We start from the raw sequence: 27,135 nt of genomic DNA on the forward strand, positions 1-27,135 counted from the left end.
ATGTTGCGAGTGCCTTTGTTTGTTCTTTTTTTTTTTACGTTTTGTTTATAATTATTTATAAAAATAAAATTTAAAAAATCACTTACTCACAGGTAATAGTCATTACTGCCTTTGTTTGTTCTATCTAATCTGTCGATCCCCCACCCCCACCCCCTGGCACAGAAAAACCCAGAGGAGGACTGCTCCAGCCGCACTCTGTCCTGGGAGCCGGGTCACCTTACGCTGACCCTGTACGTGATCCGCAGCATGGAACAGCTCCTGCCTTTCTTCAACCTGCTCAGTCAAGTGTTCAACAGCAAGGCCAGCAGCCGCTCGGGTCCCGGCTACGCCCACGGCGCCGGCGACGGGCCTTTCCCCGGACACAAGGACGCCGGACACAAGCTGGAGAGCCAGAAAGTGTTCTGGAGCCGTGCTCGGCAGGACATTGAGGAGATGGTGGAAAAGGACTTCCTAGAGGGTCTCATCAACAAGACGTGAGGGTGGAGAATACAGGAACTTGGAGGGAGGGAGGGGGGTGGCGGGGGAGATGAATCATCAACACTAGTGAAGAAACTCAACTTGTATATACAAAGTGAAGAGAATATCAGTGGGAAGCTTTTAAAAGTTTGTACATTTGTTTTGTTTGTTTTTTGTATTTATAATGAACAATTTTACTTTTCAAAAGCTATTCTATTTAATTTTAATTATTTGTATATAAGCAGCAGATTTGACATTTGGTGTGAGCCCTTCGGGACAATGTGAAGATGCTGTGCCATTCCATATCGATGTGACTTAATAAAATAAAGACATCAACATTCAATGTCTTCGTGACATTAATCAAGTATTGAGTCGCATGCTTTATTCTAAAAGGAGTCTTACACCTCCTCGGTCGCATGAATTCACATTTTAATGTCGCCTGGTGAACCATCCCTGATGCGTGAATTCACGCGACAGGGATGGTTCACCAGGCTAGCACCTTGGACTACTGTTCTAAATTGTTAGGTTGTATGGTGTTTGTCCTATTAATTCGACTGATCACTGGTAGAGAAACTAAAACCTAGAAGCAAGAAGAACTTGGAGGAGGTGCAGTGGTGCTCTCTGTTCCACGCCCTGGCCTGACAGATCCTGGCAGACAGATCCATACCAACGGTGAATCACAACTATTGGTCCGGGAAACACCGCACAAAATATGACCAATTATCGGGCACAGATGCTTTTCCGACAGCCTAGCTGATGGCCTCACAATGTCTTGGTGAGAGAGGGCTGAAAATGGCCGATCCACAAGCTCACAATTCATCACTGAGATGATTTGTGAGCTTGTAGACCTGCTATTTACGTGTGCAACACTTGCACGACGGAGTATAAATTAAGCATTACAGTCTTCATCGTCTGACTTTCAAGGCACCTCAGTGGAAGAGATTGATAGACAGAACATGTCACAGTTGTCACACTTAGTTTAGCCTCGATCTCCAGGCTTTTATTTTACACTTAGTTCTGAGCCTGCTTGCTTGTTGTGGCTATAGATAGAACTTTTAGCCCTAATTCCATTTCTCCCCCATTGTAACGATCAACTAGCCTGACAGTCTGAATTTCCATTTTGTTTCACTTCATTATTCAGTCTGAAAGTGCTCCCCATATTGCAGCCGTTTCCTGAGAAGAGTGATTAGCAAGTTCATCCCCTAAGTAATCACATGCCAGCCACACAATTTGACAAGGGACTGAATTTGGTGTGACACTGAACTCTGAGATGTAATTTCCGATCTCAGTAGATGGTTTCTGAAGCCTGAATTTACATTTCGTTTCACTTCATTATTTCTGTCTTTTCAAAAATGGCATCAATAGCAACATTAAGTCTATCCGCTAACATTACTGAAAATATGTTGTGCCAGGGACCCCCATAAGAGAAGATTTGTGTTTTAAAAAAAGCGAACAGCTTGTAGCCTACATTTGCTATTATTCAATAGACATAGTATAAAATGTGATTCAAATGATTGTGAACTGAACTAATTTTGCAGAGGAAAAGCACCCCACATTGAGGACCAATGTCCATGTAGCTGGCTACACATGCTCCTCCACACTAACTTCCACAGCCACACCCACTCAACCCTTTCACCTCTATCAGCCTTAGATGCTCCATATTGTTGGATACAGTTCTTAAATTGTGCTTAAAATTGTCCTGATGTCCAGTAGGCCTATACTAGTTGAAGAAACTGTTGTGGAGTTCAGAACAATAGTTTTTTGTTTTAATATTTATGTCAATGTAAATAATAATTTTGATGAATTCTAAATTGCACAAATTTTGTTTTAACCATAGAATATAAATGAAAGCACAAAAAACCCTTAATGAAATATACTTATTTATTTTCTCGGTTCTCAGGGGAATAAAATGTTTAGTTAACATGGCGGGGGTGTTGCCAGTGGTGTAAAGTAACTAAGTACATTTACTCAAGTACTGTACTTAAGTATGATTTTGAGGTATTTTTTACTTAACCAGAGTATTTCCAATTTTCAGTACTTTTACCTCTACTTCACTACATCTCAGAGGCAAATATTGTACTTTTACTCCACTACAATTATTTGAATGCTTTAGTTCCTAGTTACTTTGAAGATTATAATTATTATTACAAAACATACATCAACCACTTCAGCCCTATATACATTTCGGCCATTTGAAAATAGCAGATCTACAAGCTCACAATGCGTTGTGATGCATTGAGAGCTTGTAGATCTGCTATTTTCAAAAGCTGTTTTTGAAATCTTGTAAATGCTGTACTTTACTACTTTTGGTACTTACAGTACATTTTGATGCCAATACTTTTGTACTTACCTGTAGCAGAGTATTTCTACATTGCAGTATTGATACTTTTACTTAAGTAAGAAATGTGAGTACTTTTTCCACCACTGGGCGTTGCATGGGTTGGCACTGATGCTGATGCTGATGATGACGCGTCACCTGACTCAGTTCAGAGGGCGGAGTGACATGCGAGATGGAATATAAATAAATTAATAAATAAACCACAGAGAGAGGATGATGCACATCCACTGAGAACACACCATCCATCCATCCATCTGTTTGACGCTTGGCCGGTGGGTTTTTGGGGGCTCTTGGTGGGCCTCAGAGAGAGGAATTAATCGATGGAGTTGGTTCTGTACAAGAGAAGCGACATTCTCCGCTGATAAACCCCCAACAACAAGGACGCAGCAGCAGCAGCAGCAGCACAGTGTTGTGGTGCTGAGGAGGTGAGGAGGAGGATTATCCTTATTATCCAGGAGGAGGAGAGAGTGTTGGGACCGTCGAGCAGCAGCAGCATCATCCTGGACCGTCGAGCAGCAGCATCATCCGGATCACCCTCGTTTTACAACCATACAGAAATAACGTGTTTACAGTAAGAGATGGAAGCTTTTTTTTAGCTACTCTTAAAAGGGCTTTTCGTATTAGACTTCATATAAATCACTGGCCTCGTTTATGTAGAGAACCAGCTCTATAGCCTATACTACACACCAAGGATCATTATATCCAAGCTCATGATTGTTCTATAAATGCATGTGAGCGATACAGTATAGCCCAAAGTATCCTACAGTATAGACTGTAGAGGAGAGGGGAAGAGCAACACACTATCTCTGAAACCAACGATATTGTATATATTGTAGCGATCCCAGGAAATCCGCTACATATCCTCTTAGTATTAGGCTACAGTGAAGCAGGGCTGGTCGCCTCTCCTCCCTGCATCGTGACGGCAGCAGCCTGGTGGAAGACCTGGGACTGCAGGCCGTTATCATTGGGGGACCGAATCTGACGTTTTGATTGACGTTTGAGGAGACCGAGAGGAGAAGATGTCGGGCCAGACGCTGACGGACCGCATCGCCGCGGCCCAGTACCAGCTGACGGGGTCCGACGTGTCGCGGGCCGTCTGCAAGTCCACCACGCACGAGCAGACGGCACCAAAGAAAAAACACCTGGAATGTAAGTAACCAGTCCACCCCCTCCTCCTCCTCCCATCCTATCTTTATCCCTATCCTCTCCATTAATTAGGCCTACTACAACTAGGCCACCATGTCATGCACAGTGACAAGGGTAGCCCCGTTTGGAACCACACTCTCCTCCACTATAGCACCGAGATGAGGTCCCGCTGTGTAGGATCCCCGCAGAGCTAGGGTCCGTGTCCGTCCAAATGCAGTAAAGATCACCTTTTACGCAACATCGTATCCAAAAAGTAAAGGTAGTCCGAGACACCTACAGATGTTTTACATTTCGCCGGAAAGTAAAATTTAACCAACGGTGTTAGGAAAACCCGTTTAAAACGCTTATTTAGTCAGCATGTGCCATGTTTTGCCATTCAACCCGGAAGAACCCCCGACGGCAGGTGCCAGTACTGCTTCCGATTCGGCTACAATGAGAAAACGTGGCACAGGCCGACTAAATAAACGATTTAAACGTTTTTTTCAATCCCGTCGGTCAAATTTTACTTTATGGCGAAATGTCAAACATCTGTAGGTGTCGCGGACCACCTTTACTTTTTTGATACGATGTTGCAAAAAAGGTGATCTTTACTGCATTGGAGGCGAGACAGCGGGACCTCATCTCGGAGCTATCGTGGAGATTGAGGTTCCAAACGGGGCTAGCCACACACACACACACACACACACACACACACACACACACACACACACACACACACACACACACACACACACACACACACATATTATGTTTTAGAGGCAGCCTTTACATTCATTTGGTTTGAGATTCTAATTGAAAGGGCCAGAGTCAGACCAATAATTCCAGTACATTCTGCCATTAAAGTGCTCCATCCACCAAGGAGCACTTAAGCTGAAACAGAGACAAGTCGTCCCTCAAACAATTACAGTCCCTGATGATGGACTTTCATCCTTCCTTCCTTCTCTCCTGTCTCTCTTAGCGTTTAGCACGTGCAAAATGAATTCTTGCTCCAGTGGTGGTGAAATGCATTATTGAAAAGGTCATGGGTGGTGTTAAAACAATAAACATATGGTACTTTATCCTGTTGTCACACACACACATGTGTGCTTCAGGCTGTATTCTTGACTTAAGCCATTTACAAACAATTAAATGAGGTAGGAGGAACTCAGTGATATCTTTCACACACATTTCAGTCTCTGGAAGAAAAAAAAAAGATTTTGTTACACATTTTTAATGATGCATAGGTAAAGAGAGATGCCTGCAAAATTAATGGTTAAGTGCTAACAGGCTCCCATGTGTTCAAAAGCATCTCTACAATATAGAGATGGACATATTATGTGCAGATGATTATTTTGTAAGTAGAGAGAGGCCACCTGGGAAACAGAGGATCCCAGGTTTGATTCCCGGCCCCCCTATGTGTCGAGGAGCCATCTGCTGGGTGAAGCTGAAACTGAATTTCCCCCGTGGGATTAATAAGGTCAATACCCCACCAGCTGACCTAATCAATACAATCCTTAGACCCTAACTGTAGATCCTTGCAGCTGGCACTCTCACATTAGAATACAGCTTTATTGTCCCAGAGGGGCAATTTGGCTTGCAATAGTAGTCAATAATAAGTAAAAGTTTGAATCCATTTGAGGTGCAACAGTAAATCAAACTAATAGTAGATCTGTTATTTTCACTATCTTTGCACAAAATTGTGCATCGATGTATAAAATAGAGTTTAAGTGGTTAAACATACATACACACATAAACACAACTCCATAGTTAAGTGCCAACCTCACACTCCCATTTAGTTTAAAAGGCCAATAGCTAATGGAATAAATTACATCCCCCTAAGGACATTAAGGTAATCAGTCTATGACTATTAGGTCAATGGTGGCTTGTGGATCCACACAGTAAAAATTGAATTATCAATTTTTAACTCTGTCAGTGTAAAATGTAACAAATTTAATTATGTAACACTTTTAAGGAAATGGGAAAACAATAAAAAAGTGGTACGTAGAACTCAAATCCACTGAGGGTAAAAAGACCAGTTGGGCATCTTGCATTCAGTACTCTCTGAATAGCTTTTAATCATTGCATAACTGATTGAAAAGCACTGGCCAAAGGTGTGTCAGCGTTATTTTGACGTCTCTAAATGCTGACAAAGCTTTCCAGTGCTTGCAGAAGAACTGCCATTGGTCACTCTTGTTTAGTGCTGATGTTGCTCGCTATCATGGGCCAGTGAAGTAAAACAACAAGCTGTTGCATATACTATGTACAAACACCCAGCAATACTTTTTAGAGCAGGGGTTCCCAAACATTTTCTGCTCGAGACCTACAAAAAATAGTGAAAATAGCCAATGTACAAGCTCACAATGCGCCGCATCGCGCCACGTTGTGAGCTTGTAGATCGGCTATTTTAACTTCATCTTTCGCGTATCGGCATCCTACTATGTCCAGCTCAGTGGCGTGCAACCACGCCCTCGTCTCTGGTCCCACTTGGAAGAGGCCGGCATACAAAGGTGGTCTATAATACAGGGGACTGGTGGTGATTATGTGGTCGGCACTCTGCTCGCAACCCGCACTGCCAGGCCCCACTTCATAGACAAGTTGCTGTTTTTGAAAATTCATTATCAATCATTTTTTATAATCGATTAAATCGATTAGTTTGATTAACTGTTGTATATACAGTACCCTGATGGTCCACACAACACACAAGGAGTTTGCCAGTAATTGGTCACATTAGCTTTCTCCCCAACAAACTAAATTCACTGTGGTCAGTTAAGGCGGCTTTCCATATGCATGGCCTCACCCTACCCTACCCCACACCACACCGTCCACTTGTGCCTCGGTTTCCACTACAATGAAGTGGGTAGAGTGGTGTGTAAGTGGTACTAAACTGGTGCCTAAAAAGTACCCAGTCCTGGGTAGGTCTGAGCTAGGCCAAGCGGGGCCAAACACTTCATAATGACTGATCACCCACCGACTTTTTATTTAGAACAGGATATAGTTGTAAAACATTATAATACTTTATATATTATTATAATCAAAGTTAAAATCTATTCTAGTGTGTTATAATTATCATAGTTGTAAAACATTATAATAATTTATAGTGTATTATAATCACAGTTATAATCTATTATAGTGTATTATGATTATCAAAGTTGTAAAACATTATATTACTTTATAGTGTATTATGATCACAGTTGTAATCTATTTTAGTGTGTTATAATTATCATATGTAAAACATTATACTACTTTATAGTGTATCATGATCACAGTTGTAATCTATTATAGTGTGTTCTAAGTATCATAGTTGTAATAAATTATAATAATTTATATTGTATTATAATCAGTTATAATGCATTATAGTGTATTATAATTAGCATAGTTGTAATACATTATAATTTATATTGTATTATAATCACAGTTATAAGGATCCATTTGGTTCATACCGAACCAAATGGTTCACCCACACGTGCACAGGTGATTTGCATTTGTATACAGGACAGTTGGCCACTCATTTACATTACATTGTTAGACAAAAAGCAATGACCTCCATCTATGTTTACATTACAAATGAGTGTCAATGACCGGAGTCTGCTACTCATACCTGTGGATTTGAGAGGGGGTACTTTTGTGTAATGGAAAAGGTAGATATTTTGATGCGGTGTGGTGTGGTGTGGTGTGGTGTAGTGTGGTGTGGTGCTTAAGCTGCAGTGGAAAGGGGGCTTTAGAGTTCCAAAAAAATAACCACAACATTATTCCATGCAGTCTTCAAGCAACAATCACACTGAGAGCAATTATTCACTACAGCCGTTGTTTCCAAAGATGTTTCTGAGACCCAGGCCTTGAAGAGAACTCTCTGCTTGTGAGATGTTGAAAAATCAGCTTACTGTGTACATCTATGCTTGTACTTTTCTTTTTGAAAGAATTTGTAGTTTTTGAAATAACTTAACTTTAAGCACCCAATGCATTTCCTATGGGTTTTGCTAGTGGGGAGAGAGAAGGCCAGAGGAGAAATGCCCTGCGTTTTCACTGTGTCACTGTGGCCACATCGCTGTGTGATGTATACATTTTTAGTTAAGACCATTCATATAAACCCATGCACCTACACACTCTAGCAATCAGTGCAGCTGCTGCTACCCAATCTGTCAGTCATTGGCTGTCAGGCAGTGGTGCTGCAAAGTAACTAAGTATATTTACTCAAGTACTATGCAAGTGCTTACCACCGTGCTTTTACTTTCCTTTCCATTTTTGTTACTTCTACTCCACTACAATGACAGCATTTGACAGCTTTAGTTACTTGTTACTTTGCAGAATTTATTATTAATACAAAACCTACAGTAACCACACACAGCCGATCTACAATGTGACGCGTTATGAGCTTGTAGATCTGCTATTTTCTGAACATTGAGTACTTTTACTTTGGTACTCAAAGTATATTTTGATGCTAAAACGTTTGTACAATGCAAGCTCCGATCCGCCCCCCCCACTCACACACCATACTCCACTGCCACTCCACCCCCCCCTGTCATACTTCAACTATTCAAAAAAAGCCGATCTACAATATGATGCGTTGTGAGCTTGTAGATCTGCTATTTTGGGAAAACCATTTTTTGGAAAGTGAGTACAGGGGGTGGCAGCGGCCGGATGGCAACTGCGAGGTTCCCAGTTCGATCCCGGGCTCCCCCAGAGTTAGTGTCGAAGTGTCCTTGAGCAAGACGCTGAACCCCTAATTGCTCCCGATGAGCAGGTGCCTTGCATGGTTTCCTCCGCCGTCCGTGTATGAATGTGTGTGTAAATGTGTGAAATCTTAATGGTAATAATTTTGTAAATTTCAAGCTCCAATTTAACACTAATGGTGTGTATTGGTCAACACAACCTCACCCCCCACACACACACACACACTGTAAACCATCGGAAATAGCTAATCTAAAAGCTCACTGGAGCCAGGGGAAGCACCCCACACCCAACACTCCTGCCCCCTATACCCCTCCATCCCCCCTTACTACCATCAGCTATGCAAGCAGGTGTGTAACTGATGACAATTAGGAGAATGATAACAGGCGCTCCCAATCTGATCAACCGGAGGCAAGTCTACACCCACACACAACGCAAAGACAGAGACTGAATTTGTACTTTTTATAACTACATTTTTGGGGCCTTTTCTAGTTAAATTCAGTAAGTTACACTACTCGTTACTGGGGAAAGTAATAATGTTACAGTAATGTATTGCTTAGTAACGCATTACTGCCCAACAAATGAAAGCTTCTGTATCATGAAGTGTTGTTTTCAAATTCCTTGTGCATTGCATGGACAAAGAAACTTTATCCACACTCTTCAACTGGCATTAGGGTGAGTGGATTATTTTTAGGGATCAAAGTTAGCAGGGACAGACAGGATTTGATGTTTCAAGGTTAACTTCAGGTTCAGGCTTATGGTAGCTTTTCACATGAGATTGTGCAGGCCACCATTCTATACAGACATCTTTCTAGAAAGGGGGGTGCTCTCACCCCTGAAGCACACAGATTGATGCTCAGAATGATCAAAAGCATTGAGACCACCGTCTTGACACTCCACATTGCCTGTGTGTCTTCTTGAAGCAGGCTCCTGAAATCTTAGAGCTACACAGAGTGTGTGTGTGTGTGTGTGTGTGTGTGTGTGTGTGTGTGTGTGTGTGTGTGTGTGTGTGTGTGTGTGTGTGTGCGCGTGCGTGCGTGCGCGCGCCATGTGTCAATGTCTGTATATCTACTTGTATAATAATTTAAATATGAAGGCCAAGCTCCTCTGGCGATTTTCTAAAGAAGTCAGCTGAAAGAGGCTCCAAAAGAGACTGCTTCTGTGTAGGAAGATCAGTACAGAGTCCTCATCAGAGACTTTGTGGAAGTGTTTCTGCAGCTTTCCACAACACTCCATTCTGGTCAACAGAATCCTCCAAGTGTAGAGAAAGTTGGGCTGCAACTATCGATTATCTTCTTAGCGATTATTCTATTGATCCCTTTATCGAATAAAGGGTGTTTTATTATTATATCAACAAATCAACACTAAAGCATTGTTATAGATTTTTTTAATAATCCACTAAATCAGTTAGTCAGATTGACCACTTATGTAAGCCCTATTTGATACTTTGTCACAAAAATAGCCGATCTACAAGCTTATATCGCAATGCGACACCTCCAAGAGGAAGAAGCTGTTTAAATTCTCTCCTCTACCCATTGCCTAGGCTAATTCAATAGCAGGCGTTTGCATTTGCTCATTTGGTACTCTGACCATCTGCCATGTTGGCATGCATAGGCTTGTGGGCACAGAATTGTCTTGGGAGTCAGACTCATTCCAAAGATCCGAAGATATGGGCTATTATTGCTTTGCTAGCATCTTTATTGGTGCTGCATTTGGGATTGTCGTGGTGATGTGTGATGTGAAACAGGGAAAGTAAGAAGAATAGAAGGAGAAAAAACAACTCAGTGCTATTCTTCAAGAAGAAGTACTAGCTTTAATTAAATTAAAGAAGTGCAGAAGTAAAATAGTTATATTCTTTTGTTGAATGGCACAATACTAAAAGGTTTGATATTGTAGAGGTCATGGCAAGTGCAAACTTCTGTATACTGTAGTCCCTATCGGCATGAATGTCGCCGTTAAAGGGTTTTCAGCCTTAGCTTTACAGTGCATTCTACTTGACATCAGAAAATATGATCCCACAGTGGTTTCAGTCAATTTGGACACATAAGCTGACTGACCTCAGTTGCTCATTGGCAACTGAGGTTGCAATCAGGGCTGGGTGCAATAACCGCAATACCGCAATACCGCCATACCGCGGTTGTGTAATGCATACCAAGGTGTCGAGTTCATAACCACGATTACTATTATTTTACATTTTATAAATGTTTAATTATTATTATTATTTTTTCATTCCAAACAACTTTTTTGGGGAGATACCGCCATACCATCGGTAAACAGTGATTTATTACCGCGATAACAAAATATCCATACCGCCCCAGCCCTAGATGCAATAGCCATGCTATAACACTTTGAGGTCAACCTCCCCAAAACTTCTCATCGTAACATTGTCAGAATTCTATGTGGCTACAAGCCAATGGAAACAAATTACTTGTGTTTCTATGGCTTGGTCAAGCTAAATAATGATCTGCTTTCAGAGGACTAGATTTATGACCAGAGGACATGCAGGTCAGTCACAGCCCAGTGGGAGAGCCAGGAAACTACAGCAGTGGTTCTCAAAGTGGGGTCCGGTGACCCCCAGGGGTCTTTAAGGGGGTTCCAGGGGGTCCCCAGCAAAATTAGTTGATGTAGCATCAAAATCTGCTTTAACCCTGTATACATGGGATATTTGAAAATGACAACATATAGGCTATTTTCTTTTTTTAATACTTTATTGCAGGTTCGTACATTACATTTCATGTTATTGATTTCTATTTATTTTTATTTTTTAATACATATACAATACAATACATATAGGCTATTTTCAATAAATCTAGGAAAATGTGATTTAAAAAAACTATTGAAACATTTTGAAGGGCTAGACCACTTTGGTAGAGTTTTGGGTTGTGTAGTTTCCTTGCCATGATGTAACTCCAAAGGTGGGCAAGACATAAAAAATAGTTGCTCCATTGCTCCTCGTTGACTTACATTTTACAGTGAAGTGGCGTTTGACTGTCTGCCAAATGAAGATGGCTCATATTATAAGCCAAAGGCAGGCCCCAAATCCTCGTAATGACCTCCATCCTTATAGGCTGGTGATCACATTATCACTCAGCCTCTTAATCCTCATCACTGGTAACACAGTTATGGAGGCTATATGAAGGCTGTGTGAAGGTTAAAGCAATATTAACACAACTATTAAAATAGGGCTTGATATCAAGTTACCAATGTATTAAATTGCTCACCAAGATCCCATGCCTCTTTGACGAAGAGGAAGTATTTGTATTTTACCAAATCATTCAGTTGTATTGCGCCTACAAAAATTGCAGAATATATGATGACGTTTATACTTCAAAGTACCAGTTCCAGATTCCAGACCAATACAGGTGTTTTTTTCTATAAATTCTTTCTTCAAAAGGGTCAAGCACATTTGGGCTGAAAAGTGTTTCATTAATTTGGTTCTGGTTCGTGTTAGCTGCATGAAATGGAGCTGGCATATGACCAACATAGCATTAACGGCGCATTTATTTAACATAAGTCAAAATACTTCCTGTCCGAATTCAATACCAAGATCTAATTGTGTTACAAAGTCATATTTATAAACGTAAATAACCAACAGAAACAGAGCTCTTTATCATTTAATGTGGAAACATCAGAGTATTTTGGACACTTGAAACATGACACTCCTGGTCTTCAACCTCCCCAAATGTTCACTTCTCCCCCTTTTCCTTTTGCTTCATTGACTTCCGGTTGCTGCCCATACGCAGTAGCCTGGTATCCCTCCCGGTCACAGAATTCATTCATTTCATTCTCATCAGGGGTGTGCTGTGGATTTTTTAGCTAGTGGAGCGCTACATCGCCCACACGTGCACGTGTACGCACGTGTACGCGAGCGATCGCCGATTGAAATAACCTCTTTAATATGTAGGCCTATTTATTAACCCACAACATAGTTTATATCACATGTTATTCTATTTACTTGCATAATGGGGAAACTTTTGTGTTGCAGACGTCACCTCTGTAATTTAATTAGTTCATGAATCCATCAGCCACTGTTATCCGACTCTTTTGACAGAACATCTGACACCTACAGTAGGCTACTTAGCAGGTCACACAATGGACCATTGATATGCATCCAACCAGGTCGGACATTCCTGTTCATTCAAGCTGTGACACTCAGCATCGATCGGCAGGTTTTGTCAGCGAGGTGCAAAAACTGCGAATGGTGCTTGTGCGGGCGTGTGTGCACCTTCAGAGCTAGTGGAGCGCAGCTCCACTAGGCTCCACCGGCAGCCCACCCCTGATTTTCATTCAGCAAATGAAATGTGAATTCCGCAACCGGTAGGGTTTGCCAGGCTACATATATACGCAGGACAATAGACTTCTGTTGGCCTACAAGGCAGCAAAAGGCTTGGCACCTCCATAACTTCAAGACATGATCCAACCCACCCCTAACACAGGAATGCTGGTCGTGCCTTCCCTAACTGACCCTGGACAGTGCTTCACACATCCTCGACTCTTCTCTCTCCTGGCCAAACTGTGGAACAAACTCCCCATTGCAGTTACAACTGCAGACTCACTCCCAATTTCCCAGCATAATCAGACTCCACCTCACCCGCTAGCACTACTCTCTCCTCGTATCCCTTCTTCTCACTTTTTTTGATGCAGAGATATATCTTGGTCACTTGTTCTCATGTTTTGTTACTTAAGATTAGTTTTTCTTGACCACAAACGTTAAGAATGTTATTTAGAAAGCATGTTGTTTAGACAGATGCTAGGTTCATTTTGACCTGGTATCCTACTTTCTTTGAGGCACTACATTATTCTGTCTGCACTCTGTTTTTGTGACTATTTACCTTGTTTTATAATTGACTAGAGTTCATGCTTATTCTGATCTTGCACCTGTTGTTCACTCTGGACAAGAGTGTCTGCTTAAATGCCTAAATTTTAAAGGTGTATGACTTATGAATGTTTGTAGCTTGTTCAGTGCAAGTGAATGAAGAGATAAAACATGTCCTCTTAGTCACAGAAGCAGGAAAGTTCTTCAAGGTCTATATTCAAAGTTGTTAAAATATCGCGAAAAAATAGCGTGATTCAGAGCCTGTCGGTGACATTGTCCCTGTTTGTTTGTCTCACAGAGAAACCTTGTGTCAGGTGCAAGACACATGTCAGGTGCAAGACAGTGTTACATCTGTTTTTAGGTGTCTAAGGAATATGTGTGTACTGTACACGTATTACATGGTGCTCTAAACCTGTTGAATGCACACTAATAGTTCAGTACCATGTATGGCATGTGCCTGCTAATCTGTTTATGCAAGTGAAGTGTTAAACATCAGTTTTTCTTTCAATTAGCCCAATTTAAGCAGTTGGATAAAAATCAATGAGAGCTGCGTCTATCATGCTCCATTAATTTGATTGGATTGGAGTGAACACATTGTTGATTGACTACAGTACACATCTCCACTGTAACTGTGTGTGTGTGTGTGTGTGTGTGTGTGTGTGTGTGTGTGTGTGTGTGTGTGTGTGTGTGTGTGTGTGTGTGTGTGTGGTGTGTGGTGTGTGCGTGCGTGTGTGCGTGCGTGCGTGCGTGTGGGCGTTCAATTTGTCTCCACGTTTCCCATTTACATTACAATTACAATGAAGTGAGCAATGAATGATGAGTCGGAGAGAAAAGGGAGGCTTTGCAAGAGCTCTCAGCTGCACATGCTGCACATGCTGCAGTTAGTATCCTTGAAATCCCAGAATACCTTTGGAAAGTCATACATAGCGTGGAAAGTTGGGGTACCATCGGCTATGTGTGTAGTCACTAGCACGATAATAAATGAAGCAGGTGTGCACGTACAGTACAACCGCACTGCTAATGTCAGACCGCTATCTGTTTTCAATCTGAACAATCAGTCTAAATTGATCGGTCTGTCCTCCTTTCCTTATACCCACCCCTTCCCTTCCCTTTCTCTCAAACGCACGCACGTGCACACACACACACACACACACACACACACACACACACACACACACACACGCACACGCACACGCACACGCACACGCACACGCACACGCACACGCACACGCACACGCACACACACACACACGCACACACACACACACACACTATTTGGAGGTCAGCATGCCCTTGAGCCTGCCGCTGCAATGATATGATAGTACAGTAGCATTCATTTTATAGTACAGACACGTTTGATACTGTACTTCCGTACGCCTGTGTGTTGCCCATCCCACATTGCATCCAACATTTGAGGGAGATGCTTCCCACTAGATCTGCACTTGATTTGACATTTAACATCTTTATGTTCAGAGATTTGCACCTGGGGTGCAACAGTTAATCGAACTAATCAATTGAATCGATTATGGAAAATAATCAATAATCGATAAGTTAAAGGTAGGGTAAGTGATATTTTTTGGTTAAACTATTTTTTGGTTAAAACAAAACCTTTTTTGTTAAAAGGTTAAGGCGCTATATTCTGATAGTAATCATTGCTATAGAGTGTTTGTTCAGTAACAGGGGTCTCCCTGTCTCTACAGCTCTTTAATAAACTAAATACATTTCAGCCAATCAGGAGAGAGTACACATTTATCAGCTAAATTTTTACCGTGTTCCAGTTCCAATTTTGTCTACTCATTTCTTTGTGTCATCACTTCCAAATGCACTTTTTTAATCTGTATTCTGCCTGTATGTATTCAGTACTATCAGAATATAGAGCTATTTAACACTTATTTTAACCAAAGAAAATCACTTATCCTACCTTTTTTTGTTGTTAACTCTTTATTTTCTGGTTAAAGCATTTTGTTAAACATGACATACAATCACACTTAACCTACCTTTAATAAAATAATATATTAATAATCAATCCTTATTTTGGGCATATCATTATAGGTGAAAAGTAAATTTATTTATTTTTAAAACCCTTTTTTTTTTGCAATACAACGTTGAGTATACTTAAGTTGAGTATACTTAAAGTTGTACAATGCAGAATCACAAATAACGATTTTTAGCAACCTCTGCTGGTCACTACCGTCACTGCATACAATTTCCGTAGTCCTCGATTACCCAGAATTCCATTCGTTTTCACCGGAAGCCGGAAGCGTTTCAAAAAGCGATCTTTTAATTGTTTTATACTATCTACGGATCGTTTCTCTTAGCCAGTGGAGCATTAGTTACCATGAGCTGTGCTTTCTTTTTCTGTTCTTTTTCGATCTTCCAATCCTACATTCTCTTAAAATCAGCGTGAGGTTCCTTTTTGTTATTAGCGCGGTAGTTCCTGGCCAAACAGGAAACCGTTGCGGTGTTCCTGGCCGACGTCATGACGTCGGCCAGGACGTCGGCCACGACGTCATGACGTTGGCCAGGAACGTCATTTTCCCGGGAAAGTCCCCCCAGTCCACGTTCAATAGAAAATATATAAATAAAAGGCTTCCGGGGGTGAAATTCATGGAGTGGGTGTTGTGAAACTTTTGCCACTCACAAAAGATATACAATTTAACTTTAGTTTTGTTGAAAACGTTACCTAGTATGCCTTTAAGTGCGGAAAAGTAATCAGTAGAATAAAAGCTACGTAAATAATCAATAGTTACAGCCCTAATGTGCACGTCTGTGCTCGGTAAAGAGCAAGTGCAGTGTTAGCATAGCGGAGACTCGCCCCATCCAGTGAGTACAGTATGCGGAGGAACAGTGGTGTCCCAGTACAGTAGGTAAACCTGCAGTGAGCACAGCAGTGCTCAGCAGTAGAGAGCCATGTCTACACACAGGCTGGTCATTAATAATGCAGGGAGGCTTGGATTTCCTCCCGTTTAATCAGTCTGTCTGCCTGGCTGCTGGGCACTGCCTCAGGACCACATCTCTACCTGCATCTCTACTCTACTCAGCCGCAGCACGGCCATAACACCTACAGTACAGAGGTGTTGCTTGCATATGGGGGGAAAACAGGCAAAACCACAGAGGAGAATTCTTTGACTTTTAGTTTGACTTTTTAGTTTGACTTTGACCACACTTATAGTATATCTCTACCTGTTAAAAGCTCTTTAACCATGCTAATTCCCACGCAGTCCAAGTGCTGAACGCCAAGCAAGGTTTCTGCAGTATAATGTATCTGGTTTCTGGTACTTTTCCTAATCCTGGTGCGTTACTACCTGCTTACTATTTTTATTGGATTAGATTAGATTTTATTTTGGAGTAGTAGTATTATTTGTTATTACCCTAGCTGTATCTCTTTTTCTGTATCTGTCCTGTGTTCTAAGGTAGGTAGGTTCTAACCTACCTACCTACCTACCTACCTACCTACCTACCTACCTACTTACTGTACCTACCGACCTACCTGTGTCCGGGTAGCTCAGTCGGTAGAGCTCTCGCCTTTGGACCACAAGGTTCGATCCCGGTCACCGCCAACTCAGCGTATGAGTAGCACAGCTTTGGTGCGGCAAGTCGTGTGGTACTGGGAGCTGATGGTAGGTGCGGCACTCCACCTCAGCGATCCATCTCCCAGGGGTCTAGCGCATTGTAACGGGGATAGACTCCCGCATTCTCAGCTGATACCGACAATAAGCCTCTCCGACCTACTTACTTACTTACTTACTTAACAGGAGTGGGCCGACTGCAGCTGAGTTGGTAGAGAGGCCGTCTGGGAATTTGAAGGTAGTAAATGTATGTAAAAGTGTCCCTGAGCTATACACTGAAACTCTAACAGCCTCCAACCGTTTGTGCACTCATCATAGCCGTCTGAGCGGCCATCAGTTGGGTGAAACTGAAAAGCAATTTCCCCTCCCCAGGAGACCAGAAAATACTACCTTTTCCTTTAGGACCAGCCTCTAGTTATACATACATCAAGCTGGGACTGTACAGGCTTGAAGGGACCAGAGCTTAAAGGGATGTGAGTCAACGCTAAGTGGGCGCAGGGAGCTGGGCAAATCGAAAAACAAATGTGCACAGGAAGTCATACTGCAGCAGACAAAGTAAATACCTTGACGCGAGCCAGGTTTATTCCTTTGTATGAGCAATTTGGAACACAACAAATGTGGGAAAGTTTTTATCCGAGAAATGTATTGATCGGGGGAACACAGTGAACAAAAGTGGACCGGCGCCGTGGGAGGAAAGATTAAACGAAAGTCCATGTGGGCGATCAGCTGAGTGTAAACAACCCTGGGGCGGGGGATTGACTCAGTTTAGGTTGCAATGGGCGAGAGTAACGAGGGGCGTTGGATCAGTTATCGAGGGATGGATAAGCCTGATTTATCATTTCTTTTTCTTTGCACATCTATCTACATATCTACAAGCTTGTATATCTGCTATTTTCAGTGTGTAACAGAGAAAGGTCCTCGGTTACTCCTGTTTTTGCACAGCACATTTGCACTTTGATTAATTTGCACAGTTTACCAGTTTATTTATTGTTGAGTTTTGATTGAATGCTTAACATTGCCTGTTAGGTGTTTCAGTAGATTGGGCTGGACCATAGTCAGGATGTCAGAGGGGGTTATGATGTGCGTTTGCAATTGCTAATATTATATTGTAGTATAGTGTGAAGGATAAAGAATCATTATTTTGTAGTTCTTAGAGAGTTGTAATATAGTTTTATGTGGGTTGAATGTATAGGTGTTAATGTATTTATAATGTTTTTGAGTTAGAATACACCCCTTGGAATGGGTGTAAAACGCTGCCAGTTGTCAGATTGAGTTGAGGGGTGGAAAGCTGGACACCACCCTGGCAAGGTTCTGACAGAATTGAATGTTATCTTTGTTGGTGTTTAGTGAATGAACCGTCTGGTTGAACTCTATACCATGCCTCTGTACTAATTCCAACCCCTAAATCGGACATTTCTCACACAGTGCGAGACACCAGCACGTAACTAAGTAGAAATTCAGGCTGTAAACATCTTGGGGCTCCGCCCTGGTATTTGTCAAATCTCTCAGGCTTTTCCAGTTTATAACATAGTTTATGAGGGAGGTGTTGATAGGGTCAGTGAGCATATAGAGACTTAATACTGTACACAGCAAAGTCCTGAGTGTAATTTTTTACAAGTTGTACTCTCACGATCTCAATACTTGATCTGTTAGTGTTATCCAGGCATTCTCTCTATGATGTGCAGCGCTGCTACACAGAAAAATGTGTTGTGTTATTTTAACTCCGAGAGTGTACAAATGTAACGAAATGGACCCGTAGCCTGCAGTTTCAGCTGCAGTGGTGGAAAGTACATTTACTCAAGTACTGTACTTTCAATGTAGTTGATTTGTTTTAATACTTCTTCTCAATCTAAGAGGCAGATATTGTACCTTTTTTTAATATATTTTTTATATTGGCTATTTGAAAATAGCCGATCTACAAGCACACAATGCGTCACGATACAACGGGGGGTCCCTGCTACAACATATTTTCAGATGGGGGTCTGCGCTATGGACAAATACATTTGTGGCGTCTTTAATTATTGCTTAAACAATAATTAAAACATTTGGAAGCAAGCCCAAATAAGTATAAGTATGCTTATAATAAGCATACATGACAACACGCTAAGCTGCAGCCTTGGGTGGTATGATGCCAGCGTTCTCCTTGGACATCTAGTCCTGCCTCCACCAGTGTCTGTCTCTCTCTCTCTCTCTCTGCCAGCTTGGCCGCCACGCTGGTGCCGCTGCTACAGTACACTGGCCTGGCTGCAATGCATTCTGGGTAGAAAAAATTATCCCCCTCTGACTGTGTGCTGCTTGGGGGTGAGAGGAGCTATAAATAAACCTGGGTCCCGTTTTTTTTTTTTTTTTTTTTTCACGCTTCATTCATGCGCAGTCAGACCCGTGCAGCCTCGCGTTGGAGCTGCTCGCACTGATAATAAAATGTTTTCCATGGCTGCTGTTGATGGTTGATAGGTTACCCTCATAAAAAAGAAGATTTAATGCGGGGGTTAATTTATGCTGTGGTATTACTAGAGGGAAAGGCATACGGTTTTGGACCAACTGATGTGTATATCTTTCTGTAACGTCTGTTAATAAATCCGTCCACTCGCAAATTCTAAACATTCCCAATTGCACATCCCCCACTGCTGCTTAGGTTCTTTGAAGGTTTAGAGAGAAGGTCTTTCCTGCACATTTTAACCTTATTTCTATCTGCTTGTCCTATATATTTATAGTGTGTGAAGTATTATCTTGTGTATACTGTATTGTCTTGCAGACATGCCACACACATCGCTGCTCGTTGCTATCTGTATCAGTTACCAAAATAAAATCCTCTTGATTCTTGATTTTCTTGATTCTCACTGGTTGCTTGTTAGCGCACTATACCTTAAACTGGTATAACATTACTGTAGAGCCCTACACAGTGAAATCATGATTTGTGTTTATTTATCCATTCATAACTCTGACAGTTTACCAATGTAATCAAATGGACCTGTAAGGGTCCCTTTGGTTACCCTGGACTGTATACCCTCTACAGTACACTAAGGACCCCTCTGTGAGCTGACATCCTCCGATGCAGAGTGGGTTCAAACAGCTCTAAACTCATTATGTCAGACTGGTTTAGTCAGCTCGGCCAGGTAGCGGCTCTGGAAAGGTTCTCTTTCATATTGACAAAGTAGACACAGTAGCTACCTGTTAAAATGGAAGAAGTGGGAGGCATACACTAGTAAGGACCCTGTTTAAATGTTGACAGAATTGACTCTCGACCAGTGATGTAAAGTAACAAGTACTGTACTTAAGTACAATTTTGAGGTATTTTTACTATCTTCAGTACAATTTTCAATACTTCTACTTCTACCCCACTACATCTCAGAGGAAAATATACGTACGTAAATGTACGTTTACTCCACTACAATTATATGAAGACTTTAGTTATTAATTACTTTGTAGATTTTGATCATTATTACAAAACACACTAACCACTTCAGCCCTATATACATTTCATCCCTTTGACAATAGCAGATCTACAAGCTCACAATGCGTCGCGAGCTTTTTTTTTTCTTTTTTTTTCCGGCTATTTTCAAATGATTTTTTATACGTTTTGAGCTTGTGAAATAGGACATTCTCCACAATGAGTACTTTTACTTTTGGTACTTTAAGTATATTTGGAGGCCGATACTTTTGTACTTTTATTAAGTTAATTTTGAATACGGGACTTCTACTTGTAACAGAGTATATCTACATTGCAGTATTGATACTTTTACTTAAGTAAAACATGTGTGAGTACTTCTTCCATCACTGCTCTTGACTGAACTGTACTTGTCCTTTTTTCACCATCATGGACAATCTTTTTCATTTTTTTTACCATCGCCCTATTATTTCTGTGTTGTGTTTTCTCACTCTTTTACCCTTTCCTCCTTGTTTGAATCTGCTTTTTCAAAATATATTTTCTAAATATTTATATTGCAAATGTGCTTGATGTAATTTGTAATTGAAAATCAATAAAAAAAATATATAAATCATAGAAAATAAAAAACTAAGGATTTCACAGTGTAGTCATAATGAAAAGTGTGATGGTGCATTGTTCATAATGATCCACCCTGTCAGTCTGCAGTGTGAGAGAGCATGCACCTGCACCCTTGATACCACAGAGCAACATTACAGCTAGTTGCCAGGGAAACCGCCTCGTCCTCATTGGTACTCAGGTGCAGTGGTTCTCAAACTTCTTAATTTCCAGGACCCCCCTCCCATAACTCTGAGAGTGTACAAACACTCTCAGAGTTACAGACCGGTGTGGGTCCATTTGGTTCCATATCCTAACTATCAATTGTTTACCTGGGGATCCCCTGGAACCTGCCCAGAAAGACCCCACTTTAGAGAACCACTGCTCTGGTGTATACGCCCATATACTGTATGACTGTTATGATTATATATTAGGCTTCACATGCTTAGCCTTTATGTTTGTTCCGATGTACTCTCACCTGCGTACCCATATGCAGATGTGACACAATGCATGGTCATTGCTTTACAGATACCGTATACCCGAATAATAAAAGTTGTTGAAGTAGCCTACAGCTCAGCATGCATGGTAAACATCATGACGTCATGTTTTATTGTGCATCGTACCATACTTTCTGTTCCATTCTATATCTCTTATGACTCATATCTCCTGGTCACATAATGTGATCAGTACTATACAGTACATATATATATATATGTATAGTATATACATATATACTATATATATATATATTTAATAGTATACACTTAAGAACTTGTAGTGTGATACTATGGTGTCATCTGGCAACTCAACTGAATCATCACTCACCACTCGTAACTAGAGGAAAACTCTTAAGGACCACATTTGAGGGTCTACTTAGTGTGTGTGTGTGTGTGTGTGTGTGTGTGTGTGTGTGTGTGTGTGTGTGTGTGTGTGTGTGTGTGTGTGTGTGTGTGTGTGTGTGTGTGTGTGTGTGTGTGTGTGTGTGTGTGTGTGTGTGTGTGTGTGTGTGTGTGTGTGTGTGTGTGTGTGTGTGTGTGATGCATGCATACATACATGCTCGGTTGCCTGTCTGCAGTTGTATCTCTGTCAAACTGGGTGGCTCAGGTATCAGTTACACTTATCGATGTGTTAATAGTGATCTGAAACAGGAGTCCAGCCAGTCGTGTGTCGGGTACCGGAGGGCTTTCTGATGAGCTGTTCAGTGGCTGTGATTTGACACCATCATGTCCGTCAATACTAGCCCGCTCGGTCACCGACCGATGCAATGCCACGAAGCAGTCTAATGAACCACATAAACCCTATATCGTTGCTGTCGTCCATATTCCATATTCTAACTTTTTTGTAAATTAATGCCCTACTTGATCATACTACAGCGTTACACAAAAGTATCAAAAGTAACAAATCCACAAGCTTAAAACGCGGCGCGAAGCGACACGTTTTGAGCTTATTTGAGGCTTATAGGTACTTTTGATACTTTTGAATTTGAATTCTGAAAAGTAACTGTTACCTGAAAAGTAACAGTTTTGTACATATGAGGTTTCCATCCGACAGAGACGATATACTTTGTTATATCGCCTTGTTATATTCGATAAGCTCTCTGTGAGCTTATCGATCGGCTATTTTCGGCTGAAAGCTTTCCCCCGCAATAACAGAAAACTGAAAATTCACTAGCATAGAGCCCTGAGGGACCCCACTCAACCATACTATTGGGGCTTAAGTGGTTAATCAATCAATCAGAGTTAAATTAGCATTCAGGATTATATACTGTGTATTCAAATGAGCACATGTCCTAACTGTGGCTGTATAGATGAGAATGGAATCTTCCTATGATGAACGCTTCACACATGAGTATTGATGGACTCTTTAGATTGATTTTGTGACCTTTCAATGGTTTGATTGATTGAATACTTTATTAGCAGTTTGCAAAAAAAAGCACAGGAAAGTACAGTTCAATACAAGGTCTGCTAAAAGGATTTTAACCCCAAGAAAGCCTCTGGCTTGTTTCCATTGGGGTCCTTTGTACTCAATTCATCGAAAGTGGACTACTCTCAACCCACTAGTAGGGCTGGTAAATTAATATTCGAATTTCAAATATTCCTCGAATATGGGGGAAATATGTATATTCGAATATGAAAATTAATAAAAAAAATAAAAAAAAATTAAAAACTTTTTTTTTTCATGTTTATTTGACCTGAACAATACAAAAAACAATGTATTATTGGATCCGAGCACTTGATACATTGTTTTTTGCATTGTTCCTGTCAAATAAACATTTTCTTTTTTTTTGTAATAATAATAATAACTAGATGTCAGGGCCGCTTCGCGGCCCTCACATCTAGGTCCGATCCGAGGTTGGTCCAGACAATGTATTGTTCAAGTTCTTCCCTATTTACTTGGCTGGTGTCTTCTTGGCTCAAAGTTAAGACACCATCGCTATTGCACCATCGTTCAAACTCCTTATCGTTCCTAAATATTTCGACTGCACACATGTCATGCGAAGTCTGGCCCCTCTGGCCTCTCCTCTCCTCTCGGCTCCTCTCCTCTCCTCTCCTCTCCTCTCCTCTCCTCTCCTCTCCTCTCCTCTCCTCTCCTCTCCTCTCCTCTCCGCTTTGCTTTGCCGCCCTAACCTCTAGTCCCAACCTCCCAACCCAACCTCGGTCATGTGATAAAGAGGTCAGACTTCCTGTATCTGGTTGCTATGGCAAGCTGCCAGATCAGGCTGAGGGTCTGATAGGCAAATCAGAGAATCAATCAAGCCGAGAGTCTGATCACTGATCGAGGTGGGGTAAGATGCCTAAATCACAGCCATAGCTCTGATCAACAGTCTGTGGCGGGTCTTGGAGGCATGTGGAGTGATCCTGTGCTTGCGAATCCCGGACGAACTTTCTGAGCTTTTGTCAATTATAGTAGTAAGATATTAGAATATATTCGAATATCTGCCAATTTTTAAGACCAATATTCGAATATCATTTCTGAGGAAAGTTACCAGCCCTACCCACTAGTAGGCCTCTATGGCATGCAGACTTTCTGACTATAGAGGCGATTAGAGAGTCTAGATTCTAAAGATTATTTTTCAGCCTCGGACCCAAAATATAATATTTGTGTCTCCCTGCATGATGGGACCCAAACTTACAAAAAATACATTGTGAATATAGCCACTTAAGCCCTATTTAATAGTGAAAATAGCCAATGTACAAGCACACAACGTGTACAATAAAAAATGCTTGTTTAACTAAGGCAATTTTTCTGTTACATCCAATTGTGTTTTCCATCGATTGTGGACAACTGACAGGTAGTTCTAAATCTGTGTCAGTGAGTGTCACAGTAAAATAATGATTGTGGTTAATTATGTGAGAATCTGCAAGTTCTGAAAAATGTGTGTTCAAGACAGTGTTTCTGATGATCAGCAAGCATGCTGGACTTTTAATAATGTTTTTTTTATATCTACGACTGAATCAAGGAATACATTAATGAATATGTATAGCAGCGTGTGATTGAGACAGAGAGAGAGAGTGAGAGGGAGAGTGCATGTTCATCATACAGCATATACACAGTATACGCACGCACGCACGCACGCACGCACGCACGCACGCACGCACGCACGCACGCACGCACGCACGCACGCACGCACGCACGCACGCACGCACACACACACACACACACACACACACACACACACACACACACACACACACACACACACACACACACACACACACACACACACACACGTGGATGTGAGGATGTCAGATCCAAAACGCACCCCTCCTCTTGATCTGCAGCACAAAGACGCCTGAGGCGGCAAGTCTCTAAAATAGAGCAAAGGGAGCTTTATCGGCTTGAAAGGGTGTGTTTGTGTGTGTGTGTGTGTGTGTGTGTGTGTGTGCGAGCGAGCGCTCACGCACATGCATGCACGCGCGGTCGTCGCGCGCCCTGTCTTTTTCAAGATATACTGTAGTACTGTAGAACAGTGTTGTAATGTGTGATGTAACCTTGTATAAGTGCTGAAAATCCAATATGTTTGCGTGTGTGTGTGTGCGTGTGGATGGGTGGGTGGGTGGCTGTGTGTCATTGCATACCTCCAAGCCAACATGGATGCACACACAGCATTGTATTGCACACAGCATTGCTGTTGAATGCCATGGCTGTGGATGAACAAACATGTGACTGTTACTGTCATGGCCAGATAATAGTACTGTCCACTTGTGCTGTCACCTGTCCTTTGTATTAGCTGGCCTGTCTGGCACCAGAATGACGTCCACGTCTCCACAGCAGCCTCTCCTGGTGCTAATGTACGTTCCCCTCAGCAGAGCTACTCATCACTTTTATGGCTCCCTTCATGCTCGTGTCCAAGCTGCCACAACGCATTAATCTTGATGATGTTTAGCGTGGGGCTCTGTTCTCTTAACCAATTAAACCCTATATACTTCGTTGACTGGAGTCCCCCAGGGGTCTATGCTAGGCCCCGTCCTTTTTTTCTCCCATGTACGCCAAATCTCTTTGCTGAAAATAGACGATCTACAAGCTCATAACGCTTCGCAACGCATTATGAGCTTGTAGATCTACTATTTTCACCAAATGTTCGCTAAACCTTCACCTGTTAAGACTTGCCCAGCATACGGATGCTAAGGTTCATGTGGTTAAGGCTTTTTTTTTTATTATTCATCACTAGTTTTAAGTTTCATACTAAAGCAGGGCTTTGGTGGGATAAATGGTATTGAAATGATTGGCTATTACAAGACTTCTGCCACATCATTTGACTTACTGTAAGACTAGGTTACAGTGTCAGATGAACAGAATGAATCCCCAGAATTGATGTCTGTTAAAGCTCAATATCCTCTATAGAACAAGATAGGGCTGCACGATTATTATGGCTAAAGTGATATTCCTCATTATTTTGCTAAATACTGTGCTGCCTACTTGGGAACAATGCAAGTCGGGAACGATGCAAGTTGTGAATGCATACCCACCCTATTATGCAATACCCTTTGTTGCTGTTGTACCCATTGTCAGCATATACTGTTGTCTGTCTGTGTCCCTTTTATGACCATATATGGAGATCTCTTGCTCATTTTTGCTCAATGATGCTCATTGTGCCATATCTGTGTCATATCTTTGGTCAAAGGGTCTGTAAAGGGCTCTGTGATTTTATTATTCCACTGTGGGCCTGGTGGAAGGGGAGATGGCTTGTACATCGTTGGTTGTTAATCATTGTATGAGGGAAAGGTGCACCATCTGACCAAGTGGCTTTTGATGTAATTGCTATTGGATTTGAACCTATGCATTTCTGTTGTTATAGTGAAACACAACAGAGCTACAGTATACGAGTAAAACTGGGTGCAGAGGAAAATGTTGAAACATTGTTGTTCTAAGCCACTGACATGTAATGTATACTGTACATTCTACCACACAAGATCTGCAAGTCAGCAGCATTTAACCACCTAACTTAAAGGAGCACTTCACCCAACCTTATTTTCAGTAATTGGTCAATGCTCATTATAAGATGGTACCACTTTTCAATTCAATTCAATTCAATTTTATTAAAGTGTCAAATCACAACAAGTTGTCTCAAGACACTTTACATGTAGAGAAGAGACCCGACAGTCCCACCCCGAGCAAGCAATTTTGCGACAGTGGCAACGAAAAACTCCCCCTTAACACATTGACCGCCGGGCCCGTAGTTCTACGGGCCGTTAAATCCAACGGTTAAGCGCCGATCCCGTAGCCTACGGGCTGTGGTGCTTTTTCCTTTTTTTCGATTTTTTTTTTTTTTTCAATTTTCCAGGGGGACCATTTTCAGTGTAACACCACCCGAAGTCAACCGGAAGTGCGATCCCGTTTTTTGTTTCCCGTCTGCCTACATTCTAAGTCGTACACAAAAAGCCCTGTAAAACCTGTACAGGACATGTAGTTTTTCATCCTCGCATTTCCCATGTTAACATAAACGCTCAGAACTCAAACATGGCGGCTCCGTTTGACACGCGGTCTCGACGAGTAGACACCAGGACATGTGCCCGTTGTTTACAAACAGTGGATCGGGCAATCTAAAGGATTTTAACGGGGCCTATGGCGACCTGAAAAAAACAAAAAACAACAATAAAACCTTGGCACTGGTGAGTACATTATGAGATTAGCCCTTGGCGGTGGATGTGTTAACTGGAAGAAACCACCCTAGGCTCTA

General features: G+C 41.7%; 2 protein-coding genes across 2 annotated transcripts in view; both read left to right on the forward strand.

Annotated features, from left to right (window-relative positions):
* The window catches only part of dop1a (DOP1 leucine zipper like protein A), a 42,078-nt gene extending 41,581 nt beyond the window's left edge, over positions 1-497 (forward strand). Inside the window, exon 38 of the mRNA XM_080427437.1 lies at positions 163-497. Within this exon, the coding sequence (XP_080283563.1) occupies positions 163-477 (315 nt within the window). The 3' untranslated portion in view covers positions 478-497. The remainder of the gene's footprint in view (positions 1-162) is intronic.
* A 3,316-nt stretch (positions 498-3,813) lies between these two features.
* The window catches only part of snap91a (synaptosome associated protein 91a), a gene marked incomplete at both ends in the record, with an annotated part of 38,959 nt that continues 15,637 nt past the window's right edge, over positions 3,814-27,135 (forward strand). Inside the window, one exon of the mRNA XM_080426032.1 lies at positions 3,814-3,943. Coding sequence (XP_080282158.1) covers positions 3,814-3,943 — 130 coding nt within the window. The remainder of the gene's footprint in view (positions 3,944-27,135) is intronic.

The sequence above is a fragment of the Gymnoscopelus braueri genome, assembly GCF_963280865.1.
Source record: "Gymnoscopelus braueri genome assembly, chromosome: 4".
Classification (NCBI taxonomy): Eukaryota; Metazoa; Chordata; class Actinopteri; order Myctophiformes; family Myctophidae; genus Gymnoscopelus; species Gymnoscopelus braueri.